Here is a 22,080-nt window from a genome sequence, read left to right on the forward strand (position 1 = left end):
ATCCCTCATGATGAAGAGGAGGAAAAGCTCATGAAAGCAAAATTCTTGACTGCTTTAGCAACATTCACGCAGTAAACAGGGAATTCAACTACCTTGCTGGTGCAACAAGAAGTACCCCAGAAAATCCAGTGAGAAACATATTGTGGGATGAGTGACTGGAGAAGCAATTTAATCTCCTGCCATTGTAGCAGCACTGATTCTGCTGTAGAGGTTCTGAACATGCTTTTTGCAGAGAATATGAGCTGTGCCAGTTTGCCTCGTGACTGCATGTTTTTTACCACCATTTTAGAGCCAGGTAAAATGAGGGACTTGGTTAATGCATATCCCAGACTTCTAGGAATGCAATTTGTGCATCTTGTTTCATTTCAGACATTAACAGGCATTTTCTGGTGTGCTCCCTCATGCACAGTACACCTTCCCTACACAGACCCTCCACCTCAGCCAGACAAGGGCTATTGCAGCACTCTTGTCACCCACCTGATTTCTCCTGCAGCTTCACTGCCAGGCAAGTCCCAGCATCAGAGATGAAAGCTGGCTAAAATCTCCAACAAGAAAACCCCCCAGAATTGTGAGATTAAACAAAACAAACCAAAGCCCCTTTAAATGTTACTTTAGAGAGGATGTGTTCAAGTTCAGATGGGGTTATTGTGTCTCAGTTTGCCATCAGGCAGTCAGGGTAATTGACCCGGCAATACCTGCCCAGAGGAAGAGACAATGTTTGAAATTCGTGTTAGAAACAATCATCTACTTGACTTTTAAGTATGGATCTTTCTGCTCTTATTTTTTTAAGGAGGGCATAAAAAAACAAAACAGAAAGGCTCCCAACTCTTTGAAGGTCCTGTTTGTGCTAAAACAGACTCTGTAAATTGGTAATTGGCTGCAAAGAGCCCAGGGGATGTGAGGCTGAAGCAGCTTGGCAGGTAACACCACTGCCATGCTCAGCACTTCTGCAGCCACTCTCTGCCTCTGCCTGGCTGTGGGGTCTGTGCTGCAGTAGGACATGCCACTGTCACCATCCTGCTTGCTCAACGTCTACCCACCCTTCCCATCCCTTTACTCCCCTGCACACGGCTGCAGAAGGGTTCCCAGGAGACGTGGCTGCCACAAGGCTGTGGATGGCAAGGTGCCCAGGTCTCTGTGGCACCGGAGATCACGGCCTCCCTCACAAGGCCAAAGCAGGCCGCAGCCTAACTCTGGACAGCCGAAAACAGAAGCAAAACAGCAAGGCCACAAATATGTAACTTTTCTGTTTTTCAGCACCGTTTACTGTTTCCTGTGAAGCTGTTGCAGGCCTGGCTCTCCTGCAGGTGAGGACAGGGAGAGGTGACCTGCTGGCAGCACAGGGACACCTGAAGCTGCTGGCTGAGGAATTACAGAATAACAGAACACGCTGAGTCGGAAGAGACCCACAGGGATCATTGAATCCAGCTCCTGGCCCTCATAATCACATGGATTAGAAACAAAGAACGATCTCCAGCAAGACCATGAGCATTTCATACGCAGACACTTCATGTCCCTGCTTGGTCAGGGGACTCTGGCTGGTCCTGGCAGTGTCACCACAGCCTCTCTGGAAGGGAAGGCTCATTGTGAGCCTGGAAATGCTGCACAGAACCATCCTGTTCTGCCTCCTGCCTCCTGAATCCTGCTCCTGCCTCCCCTCTGGGGCCAGGGGCGAAGGCAAACCCTGGTGTGAATGTTCACACACAGGAGCTGGATAACACTTGTGGCCGTGCGCAGAATGGGCGACTTCAACTCTGCTGCTCCCAGGGAATTCAAACCGTTAGGAAAATGAATTAAGCCTCGCCAATATCTTTTCTTTAAAAATCAAAACAACAATAACAAAAAGACCAGTCAGGTTAATTACACTAGAGCAGGGAGGGATCTGTGAGACGTAAATACATTTCCACGAACATTAAAAGCAAACCCCTCTCTAAAGTGTTTTTCTTTCACAGGCAAGCAAGAAAATGCATTGGATAAAACAAACTTTGCTTATTTTAGTTTCGACTCAATTACCTGTTAATGGAAAAAATCTGGCACCACCAATAATAAGGCAGGAATGAGATCACTGTTCTGGAGGCCTGGCTTGTCAGGGAAGCTTGCAACAAGAAGTGCATTTATCTGCCTTTCTATAACCCTTTTCAAGCACTCTGTCAGGGAGCCCAAACTGAACAGCCAGTTTAGGAGGAACTTGGAACCCGCTCCAGGCCCCCTCGGCCCTCTGGGAAAAGGAAAATTATTGTTGGCAAGTCTGCCTGGCTCCAGAAGTTGATCCAGTGCCCCCCACTTGCCCATGCAGCAGCAGACAGAGCTAAGAATTTTGTTATAATTAAATAACAGTGTGCTGATTGGTTGCTGGAGGTGGTCTTGAAACTGGTGTTTAAGGCAGTGGAGAACAACGGTTACTATTCATAGAAAAAGCAGAGTCTTAAAATCCATCTGTTTCGTTCCAAATTTAGGCCAAAAAAATGCTCACTCACTGTCTTTAAAAATACCACCTGCTTAGCTATTTTGTATAATGTACCATTATATAAGTTTGAAGAAGGAGCAGGCAGGGAGGCAGCGGGGGCTGAGGAGGGGTGGGTGGAACAGATTAAAAAGATATAGTTAGACCCAAAAATACCCCAGCAGCGTATTTAAAAGGGAACACAAAATAAGGGAGCAAAGGACACAATTTCTGATGGAGATTAAAACCAGGGTGTTTGCTAATGCCTGGGAACCAGCTACTACAAATCGGCTTGTTTGCAAATAAGATAATAATCCCTTTTCTGTCTTTTTTGAAAAAAACCCACCCTTCCTCCTTTGCACACCCAGCTCCAGTCTTCCCCATGCTACAGTGGAAACACCCTGAGACTTTCCCACCCTGCAGACTGTTCTGGTGGGGTCCAGGCCAGGGCATCACAAGTAGGTACTTCCCCAAGGGGGCTGTGCTTCCCATGGGTGAGCTGGTGCCAGCAGCTCAGTCAGAGCAATGAGACAAGGAGCTGATAACCCCACAGCATCCACTTTTCCAGAGCAGCTCTGCTCTGTGAGCAGCATTAGCAGGGCCTGGTGTCCTGCAGATGTGTCTCCTATCTCCCCATTGTCCTTCCCCTCCCCTTGCTTCCCCACTGCAATCTTACATAACATTACATATTGCAGCTGCAGTATTTCCAGTTTTCCCTATACCCTTAACTCTCTCCCTTGTTCCCTCCAACATCCCAATGCTGTCCATGTCTCCTACCTAATCTCCTCAGCCTGCCAGCTGGGCAGGGGAGCACAGATGCTGGTCCAGAAGTAGATGTGTGATAATTGGCCATCTGGATGCTGCCAGAGAGAATGGATAACAGCTGAGCTCTCCCTGCCTTTTCTTCAGCAGTGGATCTGGAAAGCTTCTCTTCTCAGTGCCGGCAGAGATTTCCCTGGAACTCAGAGGGACTTTATCATCTCCGAGAATTTGACTGCTGCTGGTTCAAAATGCCAGAGTATTCAAAAATTATCAGGAGAGGGTCAAGCAGATGCACAGAGAACATGACTTCATGTTCTCTACTGCGTTAGATGTCCAGACTAACATCCCCCCACCCCAAATTTAAAAGCCTTTCCAACCTCAGAGAGACAGAGCAACTCTTAGAACATGGATGAAAGTCAAGAGTTAATATTTTTGATTGACCCCAGAAGAAAATCAGTCCAGGGGTTGGAAGACTACAGTCCTCAAAAGGTCCTTAAATGGGTTGGTGACATTATTGACAATGACTGGTGCTTGGAATGAAATCACTTGTAGCTGATCCGCCTCAAAAGTCTCGAAATGTTTTCCAAGGACATCTGAAAATTAATAACAAAGTAACTGTCTGTCCTTTTTTATAACAGAGCAATTGTCACAATCTCTGATCGAATTCGAATATTTATCATTTTAAGGCTCCAAAATCTTTAGACATCCCGTCCAACAAAGGTCACTTGAGATCAATCTTGGTCTTGTACTGGCTTTACTTTTCAGCTGGAGCACCTCTCCCAAAACAACATCAAAACCTTTACCCAGAGTCTTTGGTGGTAGAGTGCTCCTATGTGTGTATGCCAGATGTAGCTGGGCAGCACTGTCACACACATTATTGTTGTTATTATTATTGATATTAATAACAATATTACCAGTTTTCATTATTGTTGCAATGACCTATGCAACTATCTTACCTCAAATTCTCTTTACATCTTTTTTTATAACCTACTGAAATGAACAGGACTCTAAAGATTGCTCTTTTTCTCCTGCCTGTCCATTTTCTTTCTTTGAAGCAAAGCATAAAACCATGTGGCACTGCTTTGAGTCAGCAATTGCTTAAACTTTTTAAAATTCCATACGCTAAGTGAAAAATGAGATTTACAAAACTAATGGAATATAAATGTCTCACGAACATGCAATACATTGACTTGTTTCCTTGCGTTATTCCATGGAAACAGATGGAAGCAATAGCTCCAGTGAATTACCTACTGTACGTAGGGCCCCAGTGCTGTCCTGTGGCAGCCCTGGATGAGGACAGACCATGCCAGTTTGTCACCATCCAGTTGTTGCCCTCACTGGTGTGGATCTGAGGCTGAACACTTGCTCACCCTATTTTACACCTACACTGTATAGGAAGGGCTGTCTTTCCACCATGTTTTCTCTGTACTGATGGGGTCCATGGCTGTAACTCCTGGGCACAAAGGGAGTACAGATAAATAATGGTAGTTTTCTCCCAGGAGCCTTGACCCAGCTCAGCTCCTCTAAGCAAGGGAAATTTGGAAGCAAATCTGAAGGCATAATCCCTCCTAAGGGACACAGCCAGCCAAGGTACAACCTACAGGAAACACAAGCAGTTGCTTTCCCAGGAATATACAATTGTTTTCCACAGCAAACAAGTTCCTAGCATGAGTTATCCACTGCTCACAAGCTCTGTTCAATGTACCCTTGGAACACATGCCCCTCTCACCACACACAGAAGGAAAACTAATTTGTACAGGAGCAGTGGTTTAGGGCTCTGCTTTCCCAAGTTTGCCTAATAAAGCAGTGAGCAAAGAACACAGCATTTTCCTGAATATATGAATCATACCTTGATGGTGTCTACTTTGAATCATGGCATTCAAAGATCTCCCTGGAGCACTATTCCTTGCTTTAGAACAGAGCAGCTATCCCCAGCAGAGATGCAGCACATGCGTCTGGCTGATGGATGGCCATGCTCTAGCAAGAGTCAAAACACTTAAGAAAAAGAAAAAAAAAAACCCTAGAAACCTTAACTAGCTGGAGAGTAATTTGAGCATTCCATTCAATTTACTGGCTACCAACAACAGGAAAATTTGGCATCTTCCACAAAGGCTTTGCGGCAATGTCCTTTTCCCTGCTGCAGAGCCCTGTCCCACCCACGCTGCCCCTGTGCCTGTCCTGGGTGATGAGGGAACGTTTTCCACTAAGGTCAAGGGCAGCATCATGTCAGACCACAGCAAAAACACCATCAGGCCTTGGATCAAGAGAGGTAAATGGAGATGGTGAAAAATTCACCATGACTTAATTCTTCTAATAGAACATATGAAGCAATACTCATGTATATTGCCCTTTATTAAAACATTTAAACAAACAAACAAAAATGCTTCTGGCTTATAAACGAATAATTATATACTAGCAATTTAAAGTACTATATATTGCTTAAACATTATTTAATACTTCACCCAGGCATTCTTTCCCTCAGAAAAGAAATTCCTTCTGCAGCCAACAAGTACTTTTGCAGGTTTCATTGGACCCCACAGGAAAGGACAGCACCATCCCAGTGCTGGGCTTACCAGGGCTCTGCAGAACACTCACCCTTCCTGCAATGCCTGCCAACACCAACCAAAGACAAGTTTTCGCCAATGCACTCTACCTGAGCAATGCACCTGCATGACAGCAGGGAACAAACCTGCTCCAAGACCTTTACACTCCATTGTCCCCAAGTGCCATTGCAGGAATTACTATGGATGACATTTTCCAAACTGACTGGGCCTATGGTGACATCCACTTGTGACAGATTCCTGCAAATTATGAAGCTTGAATCTCCACTTATTAAAAAAAAAACCCCAAACAAATCAATAACATAGTAAGAATCCTTGCATGTAAATTCTCTCCCATCCTGCAGCCTCTGCTGCAAGGGCTCACTGCTTTAAAAAGCCCTCAAATATATGCAAAACTGGACTCAAATCTGTCCAGGAGACAAAGCCTAAGGCCAACAGAAGGACTTTACTAATTAGGGCTACCTGGGCTCTCCTGTGTGACCTTTATGGTGCACCAGCCCTGTGCTGCGGGATCACCAGGGTGAACAGAAATACATTAAAATTAAAGGCATCACCAGCCCTGGTCTCCTGTCCCCCAGTCAGGCTCACATCACATGGAAGGACGTTCCCCCAGCTCACATGCTGTCTTTTGCCAAATCATGTGCCATTTGCTTTGCATAAAAAGGATTTTTAACCACTGCTACTCACACGAAAATGTGCTGAGCAGGGAGAAGGCCAGTGCAAATGAATTCCATGGGAACCCAAAGGAAACAGAATTTCTCACAACTAGAGCTGGCTGCAATTTGCCACAATTTTCACACTTTTTTTTTTCAAGCAAGTTTTCCAGTCGGCCTGTAAATCTTTCCAGCCAGATAAAATGCAGTCAACGCATAAATGAGTTGACAAGTCATTCTCTGCACATACTAAGTTGCTTTTATTAATCCAGAACTGCATGCTACAGATACTGTACAGCATGAACATTTATTCATTACAAAAAATGGCTTCCAAACCATTAAAAATGAAAATCGGAATAAGAGCATAAAACGGAACAGTAACATCACAACTGTTAGGAAACATTCAAAGTATTCACAAAAAATGTTATAGTTAGCATCTTAATAAACCAGAGAAAAATCTGAGACAGTTTTACAATCGCTTCATGTCAACTACAATGGCACTGAATGAACAGATGAACAATTTTTCAGCTTTATACAGCGTTTTTTGCAACATCAACATGCCTAGGTTTTTTTTTTTGTTTTAAGTTTGCTACCTACCTGTATGTAGTAAGTGTACATAAAAGTGGCAGTCTGATTTTCCTTTTATGAATAATCTAATATACAGAATTTGGCCCTTAAGGGTTTATACCTCTTCATTTTAAATGCTTTCCGGACAATCTGCTACCAAACACGTCTGTTATAGGTGACATTAAAACTACATACATATCTACCTATGTAACATCACAGCAAAACATGATGAACAAAAAAATTACAGCATTAAAAAAAATAATAAAGTTGTCGGGAGAAAGTTAAAAGTCACTGAGAATTTTGGCACATAAAAATTTTGCACACAGCCTACAGTCCTAATGTCGCAGGGGATTCAGCTGCAGTTCTGAACGGGAGACACTTGGACCTTGCTATTTTTCAAACAGCATTGCTAAAAATTCCCTTGCTAAATTTTCAAGTCTTTTCGTGTGTAATGGCTTTTAAAGCAATTTTATTCTTTACACTATTGATCCTTGAAAAAATGCATCTGCGAATGTCCATTTGGTGGCAACCGTATCTCATATAGCAAAAAAAAAAAAAAAAAAATCACAAAAAGAAATCAAAAACAAAATCCCGGAAAAAATATATATATACACATTTATATATAAACTTAAAAACCTTGTACAAATGAGTTGTTATATATAAGATGCTTACACTAAAGGAAAAAAAAAACCCTTTATACAATGTTTCAAGGAAAAAAAAAAGAAGAAAAAAAACATTTAAAAAGGGACAACATACAGATACAACAAGCAATTTCTAAAGCAATAAATACTACTGGTCCAATAGCGTTGTGATACTTTTAATTGTTGAGTAGCGTCCCCTCCCCCAAAAAGAACAACACCATGGAACAAGGTATATTAACACATTTTTTTAACCCTTTGTTTCTGTACATTTAAACAATAACAAGTAACATCACAATAAAGGTTGTTTCACACAAGGAAGAAAAAAAAAAGAAGTAGTAGCGGCACCGCATTCGTTGTGCCCTTAAAGGTTTAAAAACCAGATGTAAAATGATTGGTTCGCAAGCTCGTATTTAATACAAATAATAAAGAACCAATGCCTCCGGCAAGGGCTGCTTCAAAATTGCTTCTTTTTTTTTTTTTAATTTTTAAAATCAGTCTTTAAAACTAAGCTATTGGAACTACATAACAATTATGTATATATATATATTTTTTAAACGCTACAAAGACTTTAAACAGCTGTTGATAAAAATTTTGGCAGAATCATGAGGCTTTTCTCATCTACATATTTAAAAAGGAGAAATTGAAATAAGAATGGGTCAAATATTGACCAATGAACTCGATAAAACATCAACTAATGTAGCCACATGGCACAAATTAAAAATGAAACCGAGAAACGACGACGAACAGCGGACGACAACGAGGAGAAGAAAAAAAATAAAGAAAAAGAAAAAAAAAAAACAAAACCCCAAATACCAACAGAATTCAATCCCCCCGAAAGGAAACCGAAAGGGCTAACGAGGCTAAAGCTATTCTAAGGACTTCGTTACAAGGGAGAGCGGCTGGGGCTGTGTCCCCGCCAGCGAGCTGTGGGAATGCAAGGAGGACGTCGAGGGCTGTGCGAGGGATGCGGCCGGCGGGAGGGCGGCCGGCGGGTGGTCCAGGGCCCCGTTGGGGCAGCTGGCGGCGGGCAGGGCGCCGGGCTTGCTCGCGGCGCTCTCAGCGAGCACGAGCGAGGATGGCGGCGGCATCATCACCAGGTGCGCCAGCGGGTCGGGCTTCAATGAGAGCGAGAGGGGTTGCGTTTGTTCAGTCTGTGGTTTCGAGTCTCTGGAGGGGGAGGCGAGCATGGCGGGGGAGGACGGAGGAGAGTCTAGTAAGCTTCCATCTGAAGAGGGTGGGCTGACGCAGCTGCCTTCACCTTGTATGTAGCGAACGCACTTTTTTTTTCTCCTAGAAACAGGGAGAGAGTTGTCTGTGAATAAAGGGCAGAGATGCTGATGGAGACAGTCATCTACGGCAAAGAGCCGTCAGGCAGCTACTCTGGGCTCTGCCCAGGTGGCACTCTGACCCCACGTGCCATCCTGGGGGTCTGGCAGGGTGTCCTCGGCACCGAGCCTGCTCGGGAACCTCCCCTCAGCTAGCAGATTTGGAAAGGATTCACCAATTAATTATTTCTTCATCCCCCTCCTCTTCAGGCCACCTCCTTTCCTTATTTTGATAATCAGAAAACCAGATAAATCGGTTTTGGAGCCCACTGTGCTAATCTACAAACTTTCCTCCATGGGAAAAAAAATACAGAAGAAATTTAATCCTCCTAAAATAAAAACCCTGGATAGCTGATGGTATCTCAAGGTATCCCATAACACTGTCCAGCTCAAGGGGGCTGCTGCTACACCTGCAGCACCTGTGGTCTCTTACGATGCCCTGCCCTTGGGAGGCAAGAACGGCTGCAAACTACTGCTCATTGCTTTCTCCTCTGTTAAGAACCACACCAAATCCAGAAATGTCAGTCAGACAGGAGGGATATATAACAGAGAGAACGAGAGAGGGGAAATAAAAACAAAACAAACAAACAAAGCAAACAGAAGTAAAAAACAAGAAAAGAACAGGAAAAACAGAGTATGATCCAAAATAACAAGAATAACTGGTTGTATGGCCTGCAGGTTGTGGCTTTAAATCGACTCAGTTTTACTTTTTGTTTTAGGGGAGAGTGGTAGATTTGGGAAGCTGCTTGTCTGCATTTTGGGGAATTTTTCTTTGAGAGGCCATCCATGTAACTCCAGAGTGGGATCCAATTTCAGTAGGTGAAGAGCACGACGACAGGTACAAAGGTGAGGAGCAACATGGATCTTATTTCACACCAGGGAATATGAGAGTCTCGCAAGAGCCGCTCATCTTCAAATAAATAAGTGACCCGACAGAGATCTTTTCTCCTCCCTCTGTCCACTGGATAATGTAAAGGAGCAATGAAAACAGATGACAGTTTCACACCATCTCTCTTGCCAAGTGCAAGACAATTCTAGCAGTAGGACAGAAATAATGAGGCAAACAACCACAGCATCTGGCAGAATGATGTTCACTGGCCACCTTGACCCTAAGCATGCTGGCTCTGCAGCCTTCCTATTCACAAGCACACTTCCCATGGGAAGTGCTGAAGCACTGTCACACAGCCCAAGGCATAGGACAAAGTCTGTCTAGAGCAGCTCTGCCACAAAAGCTTTGGATGCTCAGCTGCTGCACAAAGCCACCAATGTGAAGGAGCAGGTTGCTCTCCCTTCTCCAGTGGATACACCACCCTCAGCAACTCCATCAGAGTGTGGCACAGCAGCTGAATGTCACTGGGGGACATTCCCCACTCCAGGAGGTGTTCCAGTTCCCCTGCTGGTCACCAGTGTTCTCCCCTATGTATGGCAACTGAGTTTGACTGGGTTAAGCTCTGCCCTCGAGGCAATGGGGATAGATGCTTCTCATCTGCAAAGGAGATCAAACCAGCTCAATCCTGGGGTTAAGGTATCATCTCCCATAGCCAGGAAGGGAAGGACAACCCCAGCATCCCATCTTTCACCAGCTTCAGTGAGGGACCAGTGCTGTGACATCCCTTCCTGCAGAGACTCAGGTCTGCTCTCAGATTCTGCTCCATGTTCCACATGGCAAGGTAAGGGGTTAGGGCTATTAGAGTTGTAACCACGTTAGCCTGCAGATCAATACATGCTAAAAACTAAAGACAACCATGCAACTTAAATGTTAAACAGAAAGAAAGGAAGATAGAGGACAGCAAGTGAAGGCTGTAAACCATGCTTTATTAGAGCAACGTTAAAAGACAGGAAAAAAATTAATTTGGTGGGCTCAAAACAGACCTTGTTAATTCTTCTACCATCAACAAACAACATGGGAAGTCTCTGGCTCTTGGCTAAGGACATTTCTCCTCCTCTTTCTCCCCTCTCATCTCTCACCACTTCCTACTTCAGCTGTGCAGCACTACCAGGGCCACAGTCCCTGTTTGGACCTTCTGTACAACTCCAGTGGCAAAGCAGGACAGTTAAGCTTCACAAAGATCACCAATATTACTAAAGTGGAAAGATGGGTTCTTACAACTTGGAGACTGCAGGACTCCCCCTCCACCCCCAAATTAAAATTATTTGCAAGCAGAGACCCAAGCCTTGCCTGCCTCATGGATGGGGGGCCAGAAGTCATTCAACTGGACTGCTCTGAACAGGGCAGTGAATTATTTAACTCGAGGCAGTTTGAATTTAGTATGCCAGCAATTCAAATTTCTTTTTATTTTATTTAAATTCTGTGGCCTGAAAGAAAGAGCTCCCATGGCAAAGCAGCCTTAAACCAGGTCTACCTGACTTTCTGACACTGCAGAGTTAATATTTTTAAAACCAAATTCATTGCTCTGCTACCTGAAGTAATCTTCCTTTGACTAGATTTATGGGACAGTATTGCTTTCCCTGCTAAACTCCTTGATAGTGTGGCCACTTTTAGTCTGAAAAGCCATTTATTTAAATCATGATGGCTCAATCAGGGAGACATTTCTGCAGTCTGTGTCAACTCCACCGCGTGTTACCTGTGGCTATGTACCTGTCCAGGTTAGGTGGGACAAAAGGCACAGAGGGCAAAACCCCAAACCATGCAAGCCTCATTTTACCAGATGGGAACACCACCAGGCAATTCTGGTGAAGGGGAATAAGTGAAAATCTAAGGAACTACCTGTGCTTCAGTTTTGCTTTCTTACATATCCCCCTCAGAAGCACTAGTGAGGATTATTCACTTGTGCATCGCTCTGAAAGCGACAACTTGCTATATCAGTCTGGCCAACACCAACAGACCTGACCTCACTTGTGCTGCCCTTGAAGTTAGCCCTGGGGCAGCACCAGGAAACCTCGAATGCTGCAATTGCCATGAGTGAAAGCCACAGAGGGTGGCAAGGGTTTATTCAGCTGCTGTGGGCAAAGATGTCGCAGTTTTCACCATAGTAGCAAACTGCACATCTTTAGCACCTACCTAAGGTGTGCTACAAAATGCTACTGTGCTAGTAAATGAAATGTTATAATGGTTAGGACCAGAACTAGGAAAGAAATGTTCTAATATCTCGTGACAAAATGCCTCCATGCATTAAAAAACAAAACAAAAAAGAAAACCAAAACCAACCAAAAAAAAAGCAGCTGACCCTGAATCAGTAAGGCTAAAACTATCAGCTACACCACTGAAGTTGTCCCTGATGTGCTGAAAAGACTTCTGACCAAAATCTGGCATAAGCTAAGGGAAGGTTTATGCTTCACATGTAACCCAAGCACTGTACAGACCAAATAAAAAGTTTCCTTGCTGATAAAATGTAGTTGTAAAAGTATGTTGCTTACTTAAGCAGCCAGGAAAAGATAAAGCAACACAAACATGATGTGCCCCCAGTTCTGGTACTTGGCATGCAGAGCCTGACATGCTTCACATACTCTATCTCTAGACTATACAAATATCTGCTGATAGTGTGCAGCAAACTAACCACAGAATAGAGCCTAACCAAACACAGCACTGGAGCCCTTGGCTAGCACGAGGCTTGAGCCTCCTGACACAGTGAAGCAGCTACTCAGCTCTTCTGTGGACTGAACCCTTCTCCCTGTAAGCACTAAGAACCTGCTGCTTTGCCAGCCTGTTTAACACATGTCCTGGTACCTAAAACCCCAAAATCCCGTACTGCCATGCCTCAAATGGGACAGCACACAACCTGCAGAAGGCATTTCTGGTGCCTTCTCTGGCACAGTGACACACACCACCACCCTCGATCCCTGCTTTCCTCGACACTAAGCACAGACAAGACTGCGTGCATACACAAAATACGATGGACGTCTGAGCTACATTCTAAATGAGATGGAGCACATGGGACTGGCATGAGTAAGAGGGGAAAATGTGGGAGAGGAATCACTACACACAGAGTGTGGTTTGGGTTGAAATACCTACCATCATAATATTCCAAATTCAAAGACTGCTTGTATCAGAATAAAGAAACAACAAATTTAACCAAATGCGATCATATAAGAAAAAAGGAATGAGAAAAGAACTACTCAGTATCCCTCCACCAAGAAAGAAGTACGTACTGAGTTACACATGGAATTAAACTCCAGTAGAACATGGGCTGCCAGAATTTGGGCTCTGTGATGTCTTTCATCTCCTTTTAATGCTGGAAACTGTGCTACTAAAGTTGCAATTAGTTTTGTGTAGCGCTCAGACATTTACAGCTCACTTGTTGGGATAAAATTTAACAAAAAATATACTTTTGGAATTAGAAAAAAATACTTCAGATATTTTAAAAAATTGTATCTACGTAAACCTTACTGAGGCATAGAAGCCAACAGGTAGCTGTTTAATTTTTCAGATAATACCAAAAGAATGAATACAATATAAGCTGTAAACACTGGCTTTTACATCTCTAATCATGAGAAAAACACTAGTGCTGCAGATCCCAGAACCTTTTTAAAAAGCCTTTGCAGGCAGGGGACACAGACCCAAATGAAAGAGAAAATATAAATGTCCAGATAAACATTAATTTTGCTGACAATCTGGGAAAAAAAAAAAGCCAAAAAATTGCCAGCTTTAAGGACTTTGAGTCTTCTTGTTCCCAGTTCTACCACCAGGGAGAGATTATTGGTAAAGAAAGAGAGAAAATGGCATTAAATTAGCAAGAAATTCCAAAGATCAAAGATTATTAGCAATTGATGCTGTGGGAGAGAGAAAGGTGGGGAGTGGGGAAAAAAGATTAAAAAAATAAAATCACACAAATGCACTAAGAGGACAGATTGCTTTTATTTCCCCAAAGGCCTAATGGGTAGTTTTATACCTGCATGGTTTGCACCATAAACTCTGTCGGTCAAGCCCGAACAATGCCCGACACTTCTTTGGAGTATTTGCATCTGTTAGCATAAGGTAAACACAAAAAATACAACACAATGGTGGATAGAGCTCATTTGGTCTGCGTCATCTTAGCTACAGCTACGTTCAGCTTTCAATCACCTCCGTTTTATTTGGTAATCTCCCCTCGTACCAAGGGCAGGAAGGAAAACAGGACTTTCACAATGAGCCAAAGGAAAACCAAAAAAAAAAAAATCTCCGACACAGCCATGAGCCTGTGTGGGGTCAGTACTGCACTCAATGCCACGTTATCGGGGGCTTGGGGAGCAATTTTCCTTGGGTGGAGGCTTGGAAGGCAGGAGCATGGTTGAGCCACAGATCAGGTGGGCTTAAGGTTGATGCTGTTTTACAGTGGGTTTTTGGCTAGCAGCAGCAAAGAGGAAGGCAAAAAAATAAAACCAAAAAAACAACCAACCAACAAAGGAAAAAAAAAAGCAAAACCCTTTCAGAGAGACGATAACTGATGGCAGTGTCCCACTCCCTTGTGTCTTCTAGATCACAACACAGAGCTACAAAGCAACAAGGCAGGAAAAAAAAGGGGAAAGTACCAAATAAACCAGCTGCAAATCAGCCATAGCGAGTCTGGGAAAACTATACACACCTGCAGGGGCCGCACCAGTTATTCTGTTGATCAAGGCCAAAGCGCGCTCGGCATTTCTTAGGAGCGCTCAGGTCTGAATGAGTTCAAGAAAAGCGAGCAGAAAAAGGAGAAAGGAAAAAAAAAAAGAAAAGGGGAGAGGAGGGAGTGAGAGAGAGAGAGAGGGAGAGAGAAAGGAAGAGAGAAAAGGGGAGAAAAAAAGAGAAAGGTAAAAATAAGGAAAAAATAAAAAATAAAAAAGGGAATAAAAATCAATGTCCTCGTTATTAATTGCAAATATTGACTTTTGATTTAAAAGTTTAAAAAAGTGATAATCACATTTTTATTCAACTCTTGAGATTAGCTGTTGCAATTAAAGCTGCAGTATCCCTTTATAAAGGACTGTTTCTTTCCCTTTTAAGAGAGCAGGTAGAGTCATTGTGGTTGGTCTAGCAGGATGTTTCAGGCAAGATTGATTTGGGCTGGGTTTTTTTTATTCTCTTTTTTCTTTTTTTTTTCTTTTTGAAGAAGTGGGGGGAAAAAGGAAGAAAAGAAGCTGAGTATGGAAGTTAGATCCTGAACATGCTTTTTTCTTCAACTCAGATACAAAATAAGAAAAAAAAAATAGAAAGGAAAAAAAAAAGGAAATTATATCTCCTGGGATAATGCAGCTTTTGGAATAACATTCAATTTACTTGTTTTCATTAATTTGTATTTAAAAGAATGGATAAGAATAAGCAGATTGCGGAATGAGTATGTTAGTATCAGCCAGAAAATAAAACGTAAAGCATGGCAAGGTGCTGAGTTAGTACAGCTAGTGAATTGCAATGAATAGGCTTGAGCAGAAAGGAAAAAAAAAAAAAAGATCCAAAACTAAAATAATAATAAAAAAATGCGTATGCATGCTAATGTGAGAAGACTTAGTGGGAGCCATGAAAAATGCCATTAGATTAAGGAGGTTCATTACTGACTTGCTTCCATTCTTTATCAGTCTCTTTAAAGAAATACTGCATATTCAATTTGCACAGTTAGTACAACTCTTGCGTTATTTTTACTGTATTACTGTTTTAATAGCAATTGTTACAAAAACAAAAAACAAAATTAAAAAATACTATCAAACATAATAGATATAAAGATATATAGATAATAAATACTATCAAAACGTGTGGATGGTATTTTTTTCTTAATGTCATAAGTGTTTAATGTTAAAATCTATAATGGCAGGAAAAAAAAATTAAAAAGCAGTTTATAAACTATTTTAAATGACTCAAAATGACGTTAGCACCTGTAATCGGAGGAAGTGAAAGGCAAGGATTTAGGAAACATTCGCTGTGTTCTGAAAAAAAAGAACAAATTATACAAAGGCTTCAAAAAAACTAAGTCAGGGCTTCCTCAAAATCGACTATGAGATTGCCTATGCAGTATTTCTAATTTCCTATATATATATATATAGAATGGCAAACCTCCTTAATTTAAGATGGGTGCGATTTACCACTGTAAGGCATGCATCAGGACATCCAGGGACAGCCCAAATTAATGCCACACACACACAGCCACGCACACACTCACACACAGAAGTGCCAGGGAAGCAGACACTGCACGAACGATGGCACAGGCATTACAGCTACGGCTCTGCGGTTACAGGCTCGGCAACTACCACGGGCAAGGTCAGCTACTGCCACACGAGGCTCTGACATGCAATGGCTTGGTTACTAGTTTTAGAAGGGCGGTAATGCGTGGATAATTGGAGTGCATTTTAAAAAAAAAAGCTGTCTAGCATAGGGACTGGCTCCCCTGAGGCCAGGAGATCTGTGCCCACCTCCCCCGTACCTAACAAGGGTCACACCAGGATTGCCACACTTCCACTAAGCAGGAGGTTTAGACTTATTTTTACTTACCATTGGTCTCTCCTGGCTGCTTATCCCTTTTCCTCTTCTTCTTCTTTCCCTGCAGAAAACATACACAAATGAGAAGGATTAAAAAAAAAACCCAAAGCAAGTGTCCTTGCAAGAGGGCACTGAGCAATGAGGCTGTGGCTGGAAGTTTGGGGGGACCTAAGGAGATGCTGCACCCTGGAAATGACTCTGCCTGCCCACCCTGGTACTTTTCAGACAGCCTCACTGCAGCCCTCCCAGTGCTAACATCCACCAAAGCCATGGGCAGCTGAGGAGGAGGCAGAACAACCTGCAAGATACTACTTTTGAGCTAAGATCATCATGAAGCCAAAAACATTTGACATGTCTAAGCTCCTGCATGCAGAAGTTTCAAAAATTGAGACAACTGCCTCAAGGTCATAAATGTGAGTTTTATTTATTGATGGGGCAGGGAAGGGAAGGAGAGTGAGGTCTGACTGAGCCCCTGGAGTTTCTCAGCACCAAAACCCAAGCATTCAAGCAGACAAGGAAGACACAGTAATGAGCAAATCCTAACCTGCAGTTTTATAGCTCCACTGGCAATCTAGAAAGCAATGCCAGGACAAGGAAAAAAAAATCCAGACATAGCAAAGACCCTTTCCACATTTTGATCTATCACAAGGAAAAACAGTAATATTTTGCTAAACTCTATCCCTTTCCCAAACACAGTACCACAAGATGATGAAATTTGTTACAGCTTTTGACTGGAGGGAGAAAAGCCCTTTTTGTTTCTCTCCAACAGTGTAGGAGAGGACAACTGGGAGCTCAGCTTCTGTGGAAACAGTAATTGCTTTCCAATAGAAAAAATACAAAGGAATAAGCATAGCTTGAAAGAGAAAATCTATTTTTCCAAGAAAATTCCTCTAACACTGACATACAGGATTTGCAGAGCAGTGCAACAAGTCCAGTGCAGGCAACAGAGTGATTTCATTTTCCCAACTCCCCAGATGCTAAAAGCAACAACTTTTGGGCCAGCAATGTCAGCTGTGAACAGAGGAAGAGATCCTGGCTTTTGAAGACGTGGTCACAAGAGCAGCTGGTGAGAAGACCTCAGAGCAGCAGTCCCTTGTGGTTAAGGGGCAACAAACGTATCTTGGAAGAAGGAATCTCACAGCACCTTCGAAGGGCTGGACGTATCTGGGAAAGCCAAGAGGTTCTGCAAACAGTGGGCATCTTTCTCAGTAGATAGATCCCAGATACACAGTTAAGATGGGCCTCAGCATGGCACATCCACACTTGGGATGCTCACTATTATAGGTTTCCTGGTCTGTATTAGTAAAAAACTCCCCCAAAATGAATGCAGAATATAGATTTGTTGTTCTTTTCTTCCTCCACAAAGCTGGCCTTGTGGCATGGGGCTTCTGCACTCATTCCCCCTTGCTTGCTCAGGGTTGTAAAGTGCCATCCTGTTGTTCAGGGTCTTCCAGGTTTACGAGATCCTTCTGGGGATGGAAAAAGCTGTGTGCACTGTGCATCTTAAAGGAACTTTAAACAGCATACACATAATCCTGTAGCCTGGATGCTGATGGCACACCATCTCTGACACCTCTGAGGTAATTTTTTGGAATATGGAGGTTGTCAATTGCTAGAGTAGCCATCAGTCTAACATGACAAGCAGACAAGCATTGCTCCTAAAGCTCCTTGAGAACAGAATAGGGAAAACCATGGTATCTTGAAATCCACATATCACATAAAGATGCAAGAGGCTCAGACTCTGCTCCATCTATATTGATCTAGATTGACAGTAACTCTGTGAAAGTCAGTGAATTTTTTCCAGCTTTCAACAATGTAAGTAAAACCAGACAACTGCCTCAAGATCATAAGCCTGATTTTTATTTAATCTCAAGGAGGCCACTTGCATAATTAACAGACAGCATCTGTGGCAAATTTGCTTAATTTTTGCAGTACATTTGGGAATTCAAGGGCTATTTCAGTTTGAGACCTTGTAACTTCTTCACTAGAAGGCCAGCCAGAACAGAGGTCAGGAGTCACCTGCCCTTCACAAGCTCTTCAAACCAGGTATTAAAGTACTGTAATGCCTTTAGGGAGCAATCTGTTAAAAACAGCTGATATACAGGAATGTCAGCCAGGGACCAGGAATTTCTTGTTCTTTTTCAACACAAGCTTTTAAAACTGTTCCTAACAAAGAATGGACAGAGGTCCCATCAACTTCTTTATACCCTTTTCAAAGGAAACAGGGAGAAGAATCATCTGCTTTGCTGGTTCAATTTCTGTGCTACACGAGGATATTTGACTATGTTGCTAAATTAATATATGCACTTAAGGAAAGAACTGTGGCAGCAGTTTTTCAAGTGCTCTACAGAAGACACCATTTTGTCTTTGCCTCAGATTGTCCTCCCAAGACTTGAGCAGATTGTAAAATTTTCTGTAATCATACTATACAATTTTTTATGTTGCAAGTAAATATGGATGTAAACACTTGCTAACCATTTTGGCAGCTCCCTCTCCAGAGCCAAACCAACATGGGTTTTGACAGGACTGCAGAGTTCTTTGGTACTCATTTTCTAGACAAGCAGCGGGTAAGGTGACTAGACCCTTACGTACTTCTGAGTCCAACACTCAGCACTGCAAAACATCTTATATTAGATCTCAGGAAGGGCCAATGTGCCTTGTGACACCAACAAGCCACGAGGCTGAAAGCTGCATTTCCTGAATGCACTGCTCCTGTCTCTGAAGACTTGGGCTATAGCTGGCCTCACACTTGAGCCTGATGCGAGGTGCTTAACAATTTAACCACTTCAAGCAGCCCAAAGTCGCTCCCCTGCTAGATGTGTGAAAGGCTCAAGACCCTACAAACGGCTGAGGGAGGAGGGGCACTCAGAAGAGCTGTGAATGGACCAGGAGAGGAGACATAAATAAATCCTGCAGATGATGCAAAGGTACCACGCTCTCCTCAGGCAGGAAGGTTCCCCCTGAAGGTCACTCGGGGGTACAGCATCAAGCCGCTGGGAAAGCACCGGCTTTCTCATCCTGTCCTTTTTAGCTCGAGAAGAAAGGGTTTCTCAGTGTTCACACAGTGAGGACAAAAGTAAAAGGTCCTAAACACTGAGGCTTTGTACATGCCCATCTGTCGGTGGCACAGTCACTGCGCAGAATGAGCATTCCCGAAACCTCAGTCGAGCCTACACTCCCTTTTGAACACCCAAGACGACGATACTGCGCAGTGCTGAGGAACTACCTCGAGCCTATGGTCTGACAGCCTCAGGCCAGACTGGGCTGGAAAGGAAAGGAAAATGTGCTAAGCAGGAGCTGTGCCTCGTCAGGCTTAAAAAGGTCTCCTTTGAGGAGCATAGAATCAAGAATATTCCTAACTGGAAGGACAATCAAGCATGCACAGCTATACCTGCAATGACCAAGGAGGGAGAGCTGAGCCCAGGGGAAAGAAAAGATGATCAAGAAAACAGAAGGATTTGAAAAAATGTCCTTAAGTACATATTGCTAAAAAAATGAACGTGTGTATTCTCCACCACTGAAAGAGTGAAGAGAGCTGCTGCTGCTCCTGGCTACGCTGCAGACTCTGAACTTCACACCCCTACATGTAAAAATGCATATTCACAGAGCCAAGTATTGTCATACACCGCAAAATAAGATATTTATGGTAAAACAGGCAGTGATGATGATGGGGATTGAAGAGATAGACTTTAAAAAAAAACATAATACATAACTTGACACAAAACTGACATCAATCTTAAGAGCTGTTGGTTCCCAAACCTGCAGGAAAGTCTGACTAGAAGGCAGGGAGCAGGGTTTATTACAGAGTTAAAGACCTTGGAAGTTTTAGGTGACTTTTATTTAACTTAAAAAAAAATCAAGATGCTGCTCTAATCCTATTAAAAAGGGTTTAGAGCGCCCACCAATCCACAAATCTGTCAAGAATTTATGGGCTTAGGCTTGCAAACACTTATTACCATCTGCACCGCTTACCCTTCATGGAAGGAGCTATATAGTACTAGGGGTTATAAAGCTGGCCTTATGCTTTTTAACAGACAGAAAACTTTACCACTTTTAGCTCAAAAACAGGCTTTCTGAAAAGTGGAGGGAGAAATCAATCTTAAAAACAATACATGAATTGACCACAAATTCCAATACACTTTTAAAAAACTAAGGGGGATAGGAGGCAAAAAAAGGTAATATGGGCATGAAAAAGAAAACATAAACCAAGTACTCAACTGTAGAGTGTGGAACAATTCATTTAACCCCAAACATATAATGCTTTTGGTTTTGCCAGTCCTTCTCTGAAGCTAGGATAAGTCATTCTTTCACTTTCCACTATACTCTGACACAGATAAGCACAAGACACTAATTATTTGTCTCTTCTGGAGGACAATTTAAAACAAAATTTAAAACAAAATTCAAAATGACCAGCAAGCCAAACAGCATTTCCAGATGCTGGTAAAAGTGAAGGCAAGACTTTTCTCACAGAGCTCTACTGTCATCCCCCCATTCTAACCCCTTACTAGTCCCAGCCAGGAAGCCTCTTCCAAGCAGAGGGCAGGAAATTACCCCCAGTAGTTTTGGTATCGCCAAGGGAAGATGCCTGTTGCTGTTACCAGATTGGGATCCTGAGGCTTTCCACGTAGTGCTTGGGTGCTATGTGTGGTTGTAGCTCAGCAGGTCACACAGACATTTCTACAAGCTCTACTACTAAAAAAGTTTCCACCAATATAGGAACCTACATAGTTATCCCGTGCAGACCAGCCTGGGTACAGCTGCATGTGAAGCTGTCGCTCCTTCCTTGCTAGTTCATAGTATTTCGCTTGTTCTTCTCTGGATAGCGCGTGCCACTGGGGTGGAAAAAAGACAAAAAGACAAAATAAAAAGCACCAGTGGTTGGGGTTTCTTTAAGCACATTAACAGCAAAGTGCATTGTTTATATATATATAAAGTACAGTTAGAGTCGATTTTCATAAAAAAGAGATAAAACCAGATGATCTGGCATGCTGACATTCGTATTTTAATTATAACACCAGATCATAACAACAGTTAAATCAACTGAACCACAACTAATCATTTACATGCACTCAACCCCTTTGTCTCCTGTTGAGAGAAGAGAATTAAGAAATCTAAACAAAAACAAACAGCAGGGGAGATGGTCCAGAAACTGAACCACTTGTCCTGAGCCAGAACTCAGTTACAGCTTTGGAAGTGGTCTCCCCCACTGGTACTCTCTCCCATCTTCTGTCTCTCACAGGTGCTGATACTGATACTGTACTCAAAGAGTTTTCATTTCCCATTTGCTTTTTTGCCTATCTTAGGCCAAAATATAAATCTAAGATTTTTTCATCCACTGGTCATGGAAGTAACACTGAAATAACACTGCTATTAATTAACTCCTTCTCTTCCCCAGGAATGACCCACCGGCAAGAAGTGTCTGAGAGAACTAAAAACCAAACCAAGGCCTTTGGCTTAGTAATTTCCCCATCCATTTTCACAATAGCAGAAAAACACAGGGATTCAGAAGGTAAAAATCCTACCAAGTTTCAGGCCCTGACACTTGCGCCTGTCCCTTGTTACCTACCCTTCGACCGAGGATTTGGTTGATGGCTGCGCTCTCTTTCAATGTGCATTCTGCTACAACTTTTGCTCTCATTTCCTTCATATACAACATAAATGCATTAAGAGGTTTCTTTATGTGTGGCTTCTTTTTCTCTTCTTCTTTTTTGGAGTCCTGATGTTTTCTGAAGGGCAAAGATACA

General features: G+C 42.8%; 1 protein-coding gene across 15 annotated transcripts in view; it reads right to left on the bottom strand.

The window, feature by feature from the left end:
- Positions 1-6,655: 6,655 nt before the first annotated feature.
- Positions 6,656-22,080, bottom strand: part of TCF7L2 (transcription factor 7 like 2) — a 171,266-nt gene continuing 155,841 nt past the window's right edge. For 9 of the 15 annotated variants that reach the window (XM_085064830.1, XM_085064840.1, XM_085064834.1 and 6 more), the window contains 6 exons: positions 21,903-22,062; positions 21,061-21,168; positions 16,349-16,397; positions 15,736-15,786; positions 14,475-14,547; positions 6,656-8,917 (listed from right to left, as the gene is read on the bottom strand). In XM_085064830.1, coding sequence (XP_084920956.1) covers positions 8,494-8,917; positions 14,475-14,547; positions 15,736-15,786; positions 16,349-16,397; positions 21,061-21,168; positions 21,903-22,062 — 865 coding nt within the window. In that variant the 3' untranslated portion in view covers positions 6,656-8,493. Of the gene's footprint in view, positions 8,918-13,802; positions 13,876-14,474; positions 14,548-15,735; positions 15,787-16,344; positions 16,398-21,060; positions 21,169-21,902; positions 22,063-22,080 lie in introns of all 15 variants that reach the window. The other 6 variants (XM_085064837.1, XM_085064833.1, XM_085064841.1 and 3 more) reach the window with 3 other exon arrangements.

The sequence above is a fragment of the Lichenostomus cassidix genome, chromosome 6 (assembly GCF_008360975.1).
Source record: "Lichenostomus cassidix isolate B80296 chromosome 6, HeHo_3.0, whole genome shotgun sequence".
NCBI lineage: Eukaryota > Metazoa > Chordata > Aves > Passeriformes > Meliphagidae > Lichenostomus > Lichenostomus cassidix.